This window comes from Aplidium turbinatum, chromosome 15, assembly GCF_918807975.1.
Source record: "Aplidium turbinatum chromosome 15, kaAplTurb1.1, whole genome shotgun sequence".
Lineage (NCBI taxonomy): Eukaryota > Metazoa > Chordata > Ascidiacea > Aplousobranchia > Polyclinidae > Aplidium > Aplidium turbinatum.
In genome coordinates this window covers 2,207,050-2,223,491 of record NC_137486.1, presented here as the reverse complement: position 1 = coordinate 2,223,491, position 16,442 = coordinate 2,207,050, and the positions used below count along the sequence as shown (strand labels likewise).

Below are 16,442 nucleotides of genomic sequence, written 5' to 3'. Positions count from 1 at the left end.
GTAATACAATATCTTGAAGAGATATTTCCAGGGACAGCATCAACAACCAAACAATCGGAAGAAGATAAGCCCACGCAAACACATGAAGAAACAGTTGCTAAATGCTAATACCACTGAGAAATGTCTCTGGTATGAAGCTGTGGTAGAGAGTCAGAGTTTGCTTTGTTGAACCATAGAGAAATAAAACAGAGTAACCTTAGCGGGTTTAACATACTTCATTACACACAAAAAATGTAACATAGCCTAATTAACATAAACTCAAACGTTTTCGACACGTACGTGTGTCCTCATCAGGAATTAAATCTGCAATATACATAAACTGAAAAATCGTAAGATAAATTTAACTTAAATTTGAAGTTACAGTGGAAAGTCAAATTTATCTTACGATTTTTCATTTATGTACAGTATATTTCAAATTTAAATCCTGATGAGGACACACGTACGTGTCGAAAACGTTTGAGTTTATTTTAATTATGTTATATTTTTTGTGTGTAATAAAGTATGTTAAGCCCGCTAAGGTTACTCTGTTTTATTTCTCTATGGTTTAGTAATACATTTTTAAGCCTTTAAGTTTTATTTAAGTATTGTTTTGTAACTTACATAATTTCACACTCTTTTTGCAAAGTAACACAACTACAGATTGATCCAACTCAATTTGGTACAACTTTAAATTTCAGGTTAGGTTTAAATGAACAAGCCTTGGGCGATCATTACTTTAAATAAATTTTTCTAAAAATTCTAAAAATATCTGGCAGCATTTTTACCTGCACTTGTTGCATCTCGTAGTTTTGTGAATCCCTGGCTCAACTGATTGAGCTTTTCACACGTTTGCAGGCCTCATTTTTTATATTCTGTAATTCAAAATAATTCATTTCGTTTCGACTCAAAATTATTTGTGTTGACTTTGTTTGAATTACAATTTCTTCAGCAAATTTTGTTTGATCCAAAAAAGTTTGTTTCGAACAGCGTTTTTCACTGATTTGTGCAAGGGCGACTACTACTGGTCGTGTCGCATTCAGTGAAAATATTAAGTTATTAGAACGAAAGGTATTGAACTATTGTTTGTATGTTCCAGGCAAAAGTTGTAGGGGTCACAAAACATTTCTTATTAATAACGAATAAGACACGGAAGGATTAAACTAGTGATGACGTCATAAAAGATGACATTTATTCTGTGACGTATCAATGGGATATATAACAGCAGAAAGTTGCCCGCGTCTTCGAAATTCAGCGACGATGAATATCAAAAATCAAAATGAAGAAATCTTGCTGGTTCCATCCAAACTGGAAAGAAAAAATTCAACAAAACTTTTGCATCCTTTGAAAACTCCGGTCGGAAGTAACGGTGTGACGTCAGCACCGAAGTATCGAAAGAAAAATCAGTGGGAGGATTTCATGGAATCTGTCGACGTGAAAAAATCTATTAATTCTGGAATATTCAAAGTTACGTTACACCAGGTATAAAGTGGCAAAGGTGAAAAAGTGGCATATTTTCAGTGATTGCAAGGCAGTATGCCTTAATCAAATTCAATGAACAGCGAATTTTAAAATTGAATTTTTCCATTAAGCATTATCAACAATTTCATTCTTACTGAACAGTTAAAACAAAAGCAATTTGAACAGATAGTTTATGAGAAATTAAGTTTACTTTACAACCCGAATAAAATTATAGCAAATCTTTTTCTGCCTGAAAATTCTTTTGAAGAATTTTACTAAACTAAAATAACACTTGGCAACACTGCATGCATATTTCGATTTGCATTCCTTGCCAAGCTTCTTACAGTTGAAATAATGATATCAAATGATGGCCGGCACTACCAAACCACACCACGTGATTAAGCTGTTAAACATCGATATTGTGTAGCAGTATTTTTGACGTGTTTAATCGTGTCCAAAAGCGTTGGCAGACTCATGTTAGGTTAGTCCATAGACGTTGTGGGCCCTCGGCTTGGAATGCAAGGGGTGGATGTTGTGGGCCCTCGGCATGGAATGCAAGGGGTGGACAGATTAATGCGCCATTGTTTGATGTAATCTATTGAAGAGCTTGTGCAGCAGTATTTTATTAAATAGATAACACGCTGGAAAAATTAGAAATATTTGGGCCTTTAGAAAGCCGTGCCCCCCACACCTGGGGGTACGAGGGAGGTCAACATGGCCCTGACTAGGAAGATACAATGAAGATTCCGCCCTACTAAGAGTTTTGGTGCTTTCAATTTTTACCGGTGCCGTTTTATTTACACTTTGAATAGTTTTCAAATTTTCTTAATCTTCTTTCTTCCAGCTGGCAAGAGATGGCGAGTCTTCGTCTCTCGCTGGTATGCTGAAGAACGTCCCGGATCACCAAAGGAGGCGCATCCTTAACATGTCCACCGACGAAGAAGGAGTCACTCCCTTGCATCTCGCAGCGCGACATAATCATTATGACGTATGCAAACTGTTCATCGATTGCGGAGCAAGTACGTCACAGTAGCCTGTGTGTGATGGTGCACATTGTATTGCATGATTTTAAATTTGATGATATCCGCTTGAAACACACTACAATTTCATTGTGCATATGTGCATGGAAGTCTTCATCTTCATTCATCATTGTAAGCATGGCCAACTATTGGTTATGTCCGAAGTAAAAGTGACGCCCATCACGTTGCTCTTTCCATTGCGTTGGTGGTCGTCATGAGGTTGTAGAATTATTTATCATCTACAATCTATTCTTGTACTTTCAAACATTCAATTGACGCCTTTTGCATTTCACACCTTCAGTTCATGTGACTGTGATAAATCTACAATGTTGCATCTGAATATTTTCTTGCTTGCTACAGCCTACATGTGTCATCATCACCAAGGATGACCTGTCATCACCATGCTCAAGCAATTTAAGTTTTTTCTTGTTACTTTCGGGACGAGTTTATGAAGGTTCAATGCAGAAAGTGGTAAACCAGGTCAGGGTTGCGATGTCTTGTGCTGCTACACGATGCAGCTCGTTTGATGCCTTTTAAATTGCTCACTCAGTCAGGAATGACATTGGCAGTATTTGTTTCTCCGCGCCTTATTCGCAGACCGCTCAGGAAGCCAAACACACCTGGGCATTCTAAGTGGCCCAATTTTATTTTCATTTAACTGAGCTTCATAGCATCTTTTCACAAATTGGGACTAGATGGGCAAATTATCAAAAAAGGGCACTTTTAGCGAGAGAGTTATGTTAAAAAGAGCACTTTTCGCGCGTAAATGATGGAAAAAAGGGCATTTTTTCACGAGCGTAAAACATGTAACCTAAGCTTGAAAATGTAGATTTCTCAGGCAAATTGTGGGTGAAAAGGCATATTATAACTAGACTATAGCCTACTTTTGAGACCCATCATTGATTCCTATATTCATCCCCGCCCACAATATTTTGTAAATAATAATGTAATAAAATTTAATCTAGCAACATTTAGTTGCAGACGTCTCTTGTACTAAAGTAAAAAGAAACAACTATGATAATAGCCTATATGAAGCACAACTGCTAAGATATTATAATGAGTTGAATCTTTGCAGAATTACACTGGTCTACAAAAAAAGATTTTTTTTCTGCTGTTCAGACTTTGAAAACTGGTTTAAGGTAATTTTGGGGTGCTGAATCCGAATCTGAACTCAGATTTTCGCTATCACATCAGATTTTTGAGATATGATGTAACAAAATGCTTTATTTTGCCACAAGTGGAAGATTTGGAGTTGTGTTTACCACCAGCATATGCAGTGCTACTGCGAAAGGTTAGTTACTTAGTGTTAGACAGGTCAAAACAGCCTAAATAAGGTTACTGGACAAGCATTGCCATAGGCGTGCTTAAATCTTTGAGGTTTCATGCAAAACATTGACGGAGGAGGGGGGCGGGCGGTCAGTTATAGCCTACTTTTAGCCTCCTTTTTAGCTTGTTATTAGGCTACTGCCTTGTTAATAATGTTGCTTAGAAAACAAATTGGTATCAAAATTATAGTTTGTGGGTGTGTTTCAACTATTTATGCAAAACATGACCTGGATTTCGGGATATAGCCCTATGTGTATGTGTGATAAACGCAATGTCAAATTTTCCACTTTTGACAAAAGTGACAATTTGTTGTTATCATATCTCACAAACCTGACGTGATAGGATAAATCTGAGGTCAGATTCGGATTCAGTACCCCAAAATTACTCTAAATCAGTTCTAAAAGTTGATACAGCAAAAATCGTGTAGACCAGTGTTATAGATGATTCTAAAGAGTTAGTATTTTATTTTGATGAAAATCAGGAAACAAACTTCGGTAATTTTGAGACCCATTTAGAATCTCACACAAAATTTGAGGTACTCACAACACAAATTGACAATCTGCTTGAATGGATGTATGTATGCTAATGTATGCTAAAGCTTTGAATTCAGCTTAGTGTTTCCCAACCTGGCGGTAAATTACCCCCGGGGGTAAGTTGCCTTTTGGGGGGTAACGAGACCCGTTTGGAAACAATGAAGCAAGTGAAGGTTGTGAACTTTATAAAAGCGAATGAATTGAACACCGTCTTTTCAAGGAACTGTGCAAGAAGATGGGAGAAAGATACGAAGCATTACTGTACCACACAGAAGTACAATGACTGTCTCGTTGCAAAGTGATAACCCCGCCTGGTCGAACTTCCTCAGGCTGTCCATGTTTTTCTGATAGAAAAGAAGTCCGACTTGGCTGAATATTTCCCTAACCAACAGTGGATTTCCTGCAGCTGTGCTACCTGGCTGATATCTTTGGTGAATTGAACAAAGACAAAGACTTTTAATTCAAGGCAAGAATGCAACTGTGATCGACACCAAAGTAACCGTAGCTGCATTTATCGTGAAGGTTAAATAGTGGAACAAGCGAGTTGGAAGAGGCACAGTAGTGCAGTTTCAGACGCTTGACATGTACTTCGAAGGCAATGGACTTGAGTTGACAGCGGTGTTGAAGGAGGGCATTGCTGACCACTTAGGCCAGCAAGCCAAGAAGATGGACATTGGCCAACTACTTTCTGAATTTGGACACGGCTAGTCTCCAATGTTGCACTGAGCCCTTCACATGTGATGACAGCCAGGTGGATGGTGACGACTTTCCGGCCAAAGAAGAATTTATTACTCTCCGAATGAACGAAGCGTTGAAACAACTTGATTTCAAGGGAAAAGGCTTGGATTGGAACCCCTGTTGGGACCCTTTTGGTTGGGTAGACTCCAGGATGCACCAACATTAGCTACACTGCATCAAATATCCTGACCTTTTTTTCAACAACGTATCGCTGTGAACAAAGGTTTTCAACTGTCTTAGGAATGAAGACAAAGAAGCGCAATTGTCTGGATGTCGAAAGCGACGCAAGAATCGCCCTCAGTACCACAAAGCCCAGGATCACAAATCTGGCGGCTGAAGTCCAGGTCCAACCTTCGCATTGAATGTTTACCACACATTGTCATCTTGTATTCAGCATTGTATTGCATTTTGATTGTCATAGTTAGCCCTTTGAAATACATAGCAATAAACACTTTTGTTTTTGAAAAATCATCTTGGGGGTAATCGGCTCACTTCAGGGTGGAGATTATGGTAACAGCCAAAAAAAGGTTGAGAACCACTGATTTAGCTGTTCATTTTTTAACTTGGATCTAATTTAAACAAAAATTAAGTCCTAAAAATTGCCCACCTATTTTCAAACTAGGGGGGCAAAGAAAGGGCTAGGGGGGCAAGCAAAGGGACTAAGTGGGCAATTGCCCACCTAGTTTATATGTAAAAAGATGCTATGCTGAGCTTGACCCAACTGGGTCGATACTGGTCGTTACTGGGTGGTGAAGAAAATGTTAAATTCTTGCATTCTCACTATTCAATTCATTCTGCTGCTCTGGTACTCGCAGTATGGTTACATTAGTTCAAGTGCACCAGGTGGTTGGAATCCATTGGTTTACATTTGTTGGCGTCATGGTGGAGCTAATCCACTTGTTAATTAATTACTGTCTTATTTATTGTCGTCAGGCTGGACTTGGACAACCAGAATTTTTTTTTAGTTTTTTTTAAAATTTAGGTTAGAATTAGAATTAGAGCTATTCAAGTTTTTACTAATTAGACTAGAATTAGAATTAGAGCTACCTAATTTTTCACAAATTAGAGTAGAATTTAAGCTAGATTAGAAGCAGTTTGACGCAGTTGTCCCATATCTTTTTTTATTTGGATAAAGACGCCAATATGGCAACTCTGCATCAAAGTGTCATTCCACCATGATGGCGCCAAAACCACTTACGTCATAATAGACATTGTGATGTAAGTAAATTGATGAGTTAATTGAGGTTTTAATGACTTCATTACTTTAGCGATAAAATGACACTTTGATCATTTTGTGGCTTTTTTCTTACATAAGATTGATAAGAGCACAGTTTCTTTTCTTTTGCAGAAAAACACTGTTAGACAAATTAGAATTTTTAGCAAAACCGGGGATTAGTTTAGAACTAGAATTGAAGTAAACAAGTTTTTACCAAATTAGATTAGAATTACTGTACCAACATTTTGCTCTAATTCATCAAATTCGACAATTGGAATTACCTAGTTGTCCAAGTCTGCGTCAGGGCAGCCACCATGCTTTAACTATAACTATGTCATAAAGGTGGCTACTTGACTAGATGACTTGAAGGTCTTGGTCCTGGTTCCTTAATGGAACATTCTAATCTTTTTGTTTATGGTTTTCTTTCGCATTATGTTACTATGTAAGGATGACATAGATCGAAACTGATGCTCTGTCTGTAGTTATTGCTCTCAAGAAACTACTTTGTTTTATAAATTTTAACTTGCAATTTTATCAGACCTGGATTCGCGGGGTGAAGGACGGGCCACACCCCTGCACTTTGCAGCAAGGTACAAGCCCAAAAAGAAGGCGGCCAGCTTGGAGAACCACAATCAGGTGAGTTTGCATTGGGACAAAGTCACGTGAGCACAAGTCATGTGACCGAGCTACAAACGATGAAATGGTGGAATTACCCACATGACGTCACTTGCTTATCACTTGCTTATCACTGAGTTTTTATAAACAACTGATGGTTGACAACTTTCATTTCCCTGCTGTGGTGGAACAACTATTCGATCAGCACCATATCAATATCTATCGAAGAATAATTTAAAACATACAAAACTAAAAAGCTAGAAAATAACTTAACAAAATAAGAATATAGAAACGGTAAGTTTCCCCTAATGCTTATCCTCAAGTTAATCAAAGTGTTTCATTAATTTTGAAGAATAAAAACACAACGTATGCAAGGATTAGATTGTTCTTCAACCTTCAATTCTTTTGCTTCATGACTGTGGGTCACTGAGAGAAGAAAACCAGCTAGAATGAGTCGGTCGGTTTTGTAAGTTACAAAAATGCCACAGAAACGTGGTGAACAAAATGATAAAATTAATTGGTGAAAACAGAAAATTTAAAACTACCGCGTTAACAGGCGAAAATCACAAGTATTATCCTTCACAAATTAGCACTCCTCCAGGATTTCTCCAGGGTAATTTCGTGTAAGTAAAAACCGCATTTACTTGAAAACAAAAACATCCTTTTCCTCAATATATATGGTCATTGGTCAATGGGTCATATGTTCACCAGCAGCAGCATTCTTGCGAATGATACTCGGATGTTACATTATTATAGAAGAAATAAGTCACGGAAACTAATTTTAAGGAATTGATGGCAAATCAATGAAACTTTTCCAAGTATTCAAAATAATCTCATGCAATCAGAACGATTTGCCAAAGATCGATTCTTTTCCTGACAAGCTTTTTGTTTATGAAACGCTTTTTGAAACCTTAATTCCTCATAAAATATTTATTTACTTTTGTTCTTATTATTTTGTAAGAATGAAATTGTTTATAATGTTTAATGATCCCAGTTTGATTACAAGGCATATTGCCTATGGCACATTGCGTGAGAAAAACCTTGCTGTTTTATCATGAAAGCAACAGCAACAGGGGCAGCTTTCATTGTGTATGTCACAATGTGTTTAACCTGTGTGTCAGATTCATCGGTCGATTTCATCTTAATTGAATGTAAATGTTGCGATGTAAAATAATGTTTTCAAATGATTCAGAAAAGAATCTTTCACTGAAACAAGAACAATTTGTAGGCCCTGATTTCTTTCCTTATACTTTCTAAAATTATTTTATTTAGCTAAATTAGGAAGCTCTGTTTCAAGGATGTTGCTTTTGCAAATTGAGCCATCAACGAGATAGCATTCTTACCTTATCAACAAGACTCACGCTGTTGCTCGCACTGTACAATGACTGCAAAAGCTAATAGACAAAAGTAATAAGAGAAGTTGATGAAATGCTGTAACTTAATAGCAGCAAAAGCTGAAAACTGAAACACAAAAAATATATAATGAGGAATTTCTGACAAGCATTTTTCTCCCTCCAAGATGGCCATTCGTATTATGACTTGTTGATGAGTTAACAAGGAACCAAATTGTTGCATTATGTCTTCATCAATTACTTCAATCAAACTTGACGTTTGAATCATTTTCAAGCTAATTGAACAATTCAATTATAGTTCTAATAAAATAATAAAGAGGCCAAAATGTAGATACTAAACTTGTGAAAATAAATTTAAGTTTATTATCTACATTTTTTATTTTTATTATTTTTGTTAAACTGACCAGGCGTTTCAACCATTTTTCTATTAGTTTCTTATATGAACGTTCCGTTACTCGTTCGTTGAAACACATCTAAATCTTGTTGAAAATACATTTCACCCCTTCGACAGCTCAGTTGGATCATCGCCCAACTTGCAGCAACGAAGGAACGACAAGATCAAACAACGCATGTGCCGCATTGTGCCACTCTCCGGGTGTGCGTATGAGCAATGCATTTTAAGAACAATATTCAACTAAGTGGCACTTAGTGGATAGAATAATTTACAGACAGCAACAGTTCCACAAGTGGAACTTCCACTCTAAATAATGGTAGGTATTTCAACTGAAAAAGTTTTGTAAGACAAATGAATCATTGGACTAATCAGAAGTTACAGGAACAGCGTTTCAACCAATCAGAAACTGCAGGGGCAAAAAGAAAAAAAAAATGCAAGGAATTTCTGATATAAAGTGAATTAAGTCAATGTTTGGTCGTCCACAGATTGGCGTAGACTAGAGTAGTGGTTCTCATTTTTGGATGATTTTCATTTGTTTTGGCTGACCCTTTTGATGCCTTCGAAGCGGTTCGCAGACCCCTAAAAAATTATCTGAAACTTTGGTACATCGTCTCTCCGAATGATATTAATTGTTTTATAAGTTTCGAAGTGACATACTTAGAAGAATTTACTAAACTCACGACGCACTTACTGTACAACGATTAATGACATTGACGAAGTTATGTTATGAGCAAGGTCGCCATGGTTATGAGCTATATGTTGGCACACAGGATCAAAAATCAGTAATCCACACTGATTTAATGTTTTTCTATAAATTTTTATCAAATGTCAATAGAATTTTTGCGACCGTTGCGAAGAAGTTCTCCTTTATTTTATATGTCATATAGCAAAACTTCGAGTTGTGATACACTGCTGTCTAACGTTTGTGTTTCTAAATTAAGCGTTGATCAACAATCTGCTGTCGGAAACGAATTAGGTTGAACACAGCCAACATAACGTTATAGAAAGAACTACGCTAACTCTTCTATATGCTGCCGCTGCCCTATCAGAGTTTTATTTGTCCTTGTGGCAAAGTAACACTTTCGGCCTTTACAAAGAATTTCTCCCTTTTTCATTTGTAATTAATATTTCGTAGCAATCACCATCATGGCAAAACTGTGAGTGCTAATAGGCTGCTGTCAAACGTTTGTGTTTCTAAATTACGCTTTGATCAACAATCTACTGTCTCAAACGAATTAAGTTGAACATAACCAATAAAGTCTTAAAGATTTAACTTACAGTAGGCCTATATGATTTTCTTAGCTAGGAAACCAAACCTTTGTGCGATGTTCTTGCGAAACTTGCGAAACTTCAAACAATGCGAAACTTGCGAAACTTGCGAAACTTCAAACAACGCACAAGTGCGTTGCGACGTACAGTTTGAGAATCAAGGTAATACACAAATAAAGCACAACCACTTTTTAAACTTCGTAATTTATCAATCATGTTGCAAACTAGGAAACTTTCATGCACCTCTTGGGGTCCGCGGATCCAGGTGGCGATAACCACTGGGCTAGAGGGTTAAGGCAGTGGTAGTTATTTCCATGACGTGTGTTCGATTCCTACCCAAGCCATAACTCTTTTTTCTTCTGTAATTACCAAACAAGTTCAAAGTAGGATCAACTCCTTGACTGAATGCTAGAAGGGTCACAATTGAGCGGTAGTTACTTAAACATATGTTCTGATTGGTTGGCGGTGTCATCGGGTCTTACAGGGAATTGTCATGTTTAAGCGGCTACCTCTAGACAACAAGGCTTGCGTCAGTGGTTCAAAGCCTCTGCAAATACGCAAAGTTGCCAAGAATAGGTTTCAAAGGGTTTATTCAGATGAAAATTCTCGCAATCAATAAATCAATTGTTCCGTGACGTCACTGACTTGTATTTGCATTTTAAAATATTTTGGAAAATGGCATGAAAAATTTTAGTATAGTTTGGTTATATCATCGGGAGAGAATGTATTACGCTGTACCATGAACAGAATAAGGAAAAGAAAGCAAAACGTGAGTGTTTTTGGTACAGCGTAATTCTCTCTTTTTGAAGTACTAGGCTACATGCAACAAAACGATGTTGCTAATCACAAGGTTTGAAAACTTTGACGATACCAGTAGTCTTCAAAGAAACTCTAAATGAAATTAAATCAAACAGATGCAAAAAGAATCAAATTATAGAAGTATAAAGTAACACTCCTGGTGTGTATCAATACAAAAGTCAATAAAATAGTAACCTAGTTTTTTTTTCTCAATATTTGGCAGCACTGCCAATGCAGGACTAGTATACAGTATAGTAGGTTACTATTGGTAAACCTAAGAAAATAAATCAATAGGTTTTTTTCAAGTCCAAACCTTAAACCATTTGACCAGGTTAACACTCACAATAGTATTTCAAAAAATTTTTTTTTTTAATTTAATTTATGTTGTGGAACCGGTTTTCTTCCGATAGGATTCATCAGCACAACTGGATCGAAACGAAAAAATTACAGCTCAAATTACAGAAGATTACTATCAGCACAACTAGCCCAAAAAAATCGCAAATTTACATGTTAAATAAATAAAAAAATAAAAGTCACTGAATGTCCAAAACCTTCATATCCTTGCTTTATTCTTTTTCATTTCTTTTTTTTCTTCATGGTATTGCTAAATATGCCAAATACAGAAAATATTGCAACAATTTGATACGGTAACTTACTAAAACTACTAATTACTAATTCTCACTTTTGATTATTGGTAAACCTCAAATAATTGAAAAATCTTTTTGAAGTTTTTTCAGCTACATCAACATAAAGAAGACCTAAATGCAGAGATGTACGTCAACGCCGCAAATTACACGCCGCATACTTGCGGCGTAGACTTTTTGTTTGCGCTAACGCTTGTGGCCACATTTTTTTGGATAGTTTGCGCTTGAGGCTACGTCGTAAAGTTTTCGCAGTTTTTTAGCGCATAGCGTCAACGCATACTTTTTAATGTATTTTTTTCGCTACAACACACCAATATCTTCCAGCGCTGCAGTTGAAAGAATGTTTTTAATGGGCAAAGACATATTGGAACCAAAACACAGCAAAATGTCAGATGAACAATTTCAGATGCTTGTGTTTCTTCGTGGAAATTCAAAATAAAACTTGTTTGTCTGGAGTGATTTATCCCGTGTGAATATTTGGTACCTAGCAAACAAAATGAGTTTACGCTAGTGTATGCGCTGACGCCGCCATCTTTTTTTACAAGTTACGCTGACGCATACGGCGTATAGTTTTTCGAATGTTTGCGTTTACGCTGACAGCGTCAATATTTTTTGTATGTGCGTACATCAACTGCCTAAATGTACCTACTGATCGAGATTATTTGACAAGAAGATGGCCGATCATGTAGATTCGAAAAACTTATAGAGACTGTTTTAATCGTTGCTTTTGTTCGAATAATCTGCACGGAATTAAGCTAAACGAAATCTTTGCTTGTTTTTATGGCTTCAGCAATCTAAGTGTATTTGCAGAACCAAAGCGTCATATCCCTACTGGCCTCTAGCGGCGCTCACGTAAACATCACAGATGCCGAAGGCCAAACTCCTTTGCATGCCGCCAGCATAAAAGGCAACACGGAAGCTATCAGTCAGTTATTGGAATGCAGAGGCATTGCAATTGAGGTAAAAATAAAAATAAAAACATTTGCAACTGATGCATGTGCTGATTTACATTGAAATCTAAAATTTGAAGTGTAAATGAATGATACTTTTGAACACCATGAAATGTTTGCGTAAAATGTTCACATTTCATTGGTGCCGTCTTATTCATTCCAGTGCACTGACAGTCAAGGCATGACAGCTCTGCATATGGCGGCCACACACGGTTACGTTGATATCGTCAGAATGCTGATCGAGAAAGGCGTGGACTTGCACGGCTGTGACCACGACCTCATGACGTCACTACACTTTGCCTGCTCGGAAGGAAACATCGAAATCATGCGGATGATACTTCAGAGGGGGATGGAAGAAGGAGGACTAGACACTGTGAAGTAAGACACCTCACCGACATTTTAACAACAGCAAGAAACATACAGCACAGAACAAACAAAAAACACTTTTATTTTAATTACGCCAAGATCAAATGCTGAAATATATCCAGTAACAAACAACAAATCACATTTGCTTTGAACTTGATTTATTCCTGATTCTTGGCTTGACTAGATTCCTCTTGAGATTGCGTATTTTTCTTAAGAACCTCGAGTAATAAATAATGTCGATTTATCTTACAATATTGCTGGCACACTAGCGCTATTTAACGTTTTGTAATCCACACAGATAACACAGCTCGTTAACCCACTGAAAATATGCCGTTACAAGGACTTTTTTAATATTTGAAATATCGTTTAAAGTGGTTTCCTCGTATTTGGCATCCTGTTTCATCGTCATCAACCTTTAAGGCGTCTGATACCGTGATTTTCCACAATCCTATCCAGTTATAACCAATTGCTAATTTGTTGTGTTGATCATTACAACTTCTTAAAGGTTTCATTGTCACAGCTGACAACAATTTGTAATGTACCGACAATGAACCCAAAACGCAATCTCGGCTGTTCACTGAGATACGTAAGAGACAGACGCTTCGTTCGGTCACCGGTGAAACTAAGAGATTTTTCTTTCATTTTATTTTCCATGTGCTATAGTAGCTTCGGTACATTTTGAATCACCAAGACAAAAAAATTAGCTTTTATTAATAGTAAAATAACTATATTTTGTTGAATAGATTGGCTTAGAAAAGCTTAAGGTAGCCCCACCCACAGTTACTTAGCTTTGGGAAAGGAGAAGATAAAGTTTTCGTTATACAAGGCTTTCGGCTCTAGCTGAAGTAGGGTAGCCAGTTCGTTTCTCTGGGCCGTCTTTCATTCAGGAATTACCCCCTACCACGATAACTTGATTGCTGGTGTCTTTAGAAAGATGCTGCTCCGACCTGACTCCGGAAAGAACACTTGTCTTCATGTGAGCGTGGAAAAAGGACACAGAGATATGGTGTTGGAGCTTTTCGGGTGGATGAAAAAAGTGTGTGACGTCACGGACTTTGTCAATGTTCCGAAAGCTCACAACAATACGTCACTGCACATTGCTGCGTCGCAAGGTATGAGATCATAGGTAATTGATGGATTAAGTTCGTCCAGTTCTTTAGCTGGCTGGTCAAGCGTAACGCATACAACAAACCGGCAGTGACTTTATTGCTTCACACAATCCGTTTCTTACTTGCACACTCTCTGAAGCGCATTATCAATGTAGCAGTTCATGAAACGTTTTCAACAAACTTACTAATCGTTTTAAAGCGTAAAATTTTGGCTTCATTTCATAAACTTTTGATTTCTTGTGTGAAAATACATTGCATTGACAAAATTGGTATTGTGCAGGTCATATAGACATTGCCCGAATCCTCGTCAACCACGGAGCTAAAGTGAATTCCAGAAATGACAGCCTGGCTACTCCTTTACTCTTGGCAGCCCAATATAATTATTTCAACATTGTTGAACTCTTGCTCGAATAGTAAGTATGGGATGGCACTTCTACAACATGATTGAGTGGTTGCCTCTCTGCATGTAGATCAAGAATAATTGTTATGTTATGACGTATGTTGGATTATGTTGATTATGACCAACATGGAAATTCTACAATAAATCAAGAAAGTTGAAATATTTTGGCCACATGATTAGCAATAATTCTATTCAAAGACAACTACTAGAAGGATTACTGAACGGAAAAAGAAAGAGGGACAGACCACCAAGAATTTGGACTAATGATATTGAAGACTGGTCAGGACTTAATTACAAAACTGCAGTAGAAAAATCTCACAACAGAGAAACGTGGCGCTTCATTGCCTCCAACCCTCGACGATAGGAAGGAACTTTCAAATTAATGATGATCATGTTGGATAAATAAAGCAGCCCAAAGTTAAATTAGAAAGTATCTACCAGTTAAATTTCAACAAACAAATTTACAAGGTGATATTACAAAAGGTTTCAAAGCTAGAACGAAGCAAGGAAGCGTTATTGTACCTCAGTGTGTGCAATGTTTTTTAATTGAGAGATGAAAAGTGGATCGAATATACTTTCAAAAGGATCTGATAGAAGAAAATGAAAATGACTGCAATGCATAACAAGTTTGGTTGAAAACTTAATGTAACTGTTTTTGCAGCAATGCTGTAATGTGTTCAGACTTAATGTGTTTGCAAGGGATGCTTGTCGAAAGAAAGCTTTCCCTGTTTGTCTTGCTTGTGATGATACCGAACGCGACAGGTGTTTCTTCTATAGAAAACTTGCAGAAGCCGGCTTAAAAACAATACAAGCAAATAAAATCAGCCAAGTTCAGAAACTTGTTTAATTATTAATAAAGCTTTTAACCCACCGTAAAAGCAGCTTCTTGAGTATCTTATGCAAATTTATTTTCAGCATCTTATTCAGTATTTATTTGAGCAACACATTGTTTATTTCTTCGTAGCAAAGCCGAAATAGAGATTCGCGACAAAGACAATCTAACGCCCCTGCTGGTGGCGTCAAAGAATGGAAACCTGGAAACCATCTCGTGGCTGATTGAGAACGGAGCAGACGTGACTGCCACCGACAAGGACGACAAGACCTGTTTGATGCTCGCTGTTGAAGTGAAGAAGATTCACGCCGTTGAGGTAAGCCCCTAGCAGTGGTCTATCGAGGTTTGCGGGGACGTGCATCATGAAGATGAACCTGCAGCAATTGTTGCCTACAGCTCCTTTTTTCTACTCTGCGTGTCCTTATTCATTTAATTTTTTGCATTTTACTTATCTGTAACATTTCATGTGACCTGTTCTTTGCAGTTTTGTGTAGTTTTCAATTTTGAGTCTTGGCAGCTACCTTTTGCCGTTGTTGATCCTCAAAAGCATGCTTAGATATGTCGAACACAAACAGTCTGTCATTTTTTGTTTTAATGTAGTTTTTTTCACGTTTAGAAATAATTTTGTGGCTTCCATTGATATTGCTGCATGTGTTTATGTAATGATTACTAAACAGTAGGCTTACACATTGCAGCACAGTTATTCACATATCTTTGCCTTGCTCAGGAACTTTTTACTTACGACTCTGTCCACAACTTGCTATCGGAGACGGACAAGAACGCGAACAGTGTCCTGCACATAGCTGCCAAAATAGGCCACGTGCCGATTATAAAGGTTTGTCTGTGCTTTATGGTTGTTACATTAATTGTCGACTAAATAATGTAAGTTCTGATGTCACAAACCTTAATTGAATATCGAATGACGCTGATCGAATCAAAGTGCAGGATGTCAAAATTCTTGAACAATATTTAAATTTGATTAACAGCACTCAGACACTTTATCAATTTTAGACGATGTTCAGTGAATGGCCTTGCAACGAGCTTTGGGAGAAATCACGTCTTAAACAAATGTCATGAAGTTGATACTGAACAGTTGTGTATTGGACTTAATTGTGTATTTACCAGGGTAGCGTTAGCGTATTTGTAATCTGCTGATCGCTGGAGCAGATGAGGCTTATTAACCAATCAGAAGGCAAGATTTAAATCAGCCGATTGCAGTTAGCGTTCTTTTGATAAAAAATAAATTAAATGAGCGTTTCTCCGTCGGCAGTGTGGCTTCGTGGTTTGGGGGTTAGAATTAGAGAAGTAGTCATTTCTATGACGTGGGTTCGAATCTCAACCACGCCATTTCTGTTTTTTCTTCTGTAAATACCAAAAAAAGTTCAAACCCAGAATCAACTCTCTGACTGAGTGCTAAAAGGGTTACAATGATTGCAGTCTGCTG

At 37.3% G+C, this 16,442-nt stretch overlaps 1 protein-coding gene across 1 annotated transcript in view; it reads left to right on the top strand.

Annotated features, from left to right (window-relative positions):
• The first annotated feature begins 1,236 nt into the window (after window positions 1-1,236).
• LOC145784681 (uncharacterized) overlaps window positions 1,237-16,442 on the top strand; it is a 39,948-nt gene continuing 24,742 nt past the window's right edge. Inside the window, 9 exon segments of the mRNA XM_082596546.1 lie at window positions 1,237-1,458; window positions 2,282-2,456; window positions 6,808-6,885; window positions 12,132-12,301; window positions 12,455-12,669; window positions 13,588-13,769; window positions 14,047-14,179; window positions 15,131-15,314; window positions 15,726-15,833. Of these exon segments, the coding sequence (XP_082452672.1) occupies window positions 1,237-1,458; window positions 2,282-2,456; window positions 6,808-6,885; window positions 12,132-12,301; window positions 12,455-12,669; window positions 13,588-13,769; window positions 14,047-14,179; window positions 15,131-15,314; window positions 15,726-15,833 (1,467 nt within the window).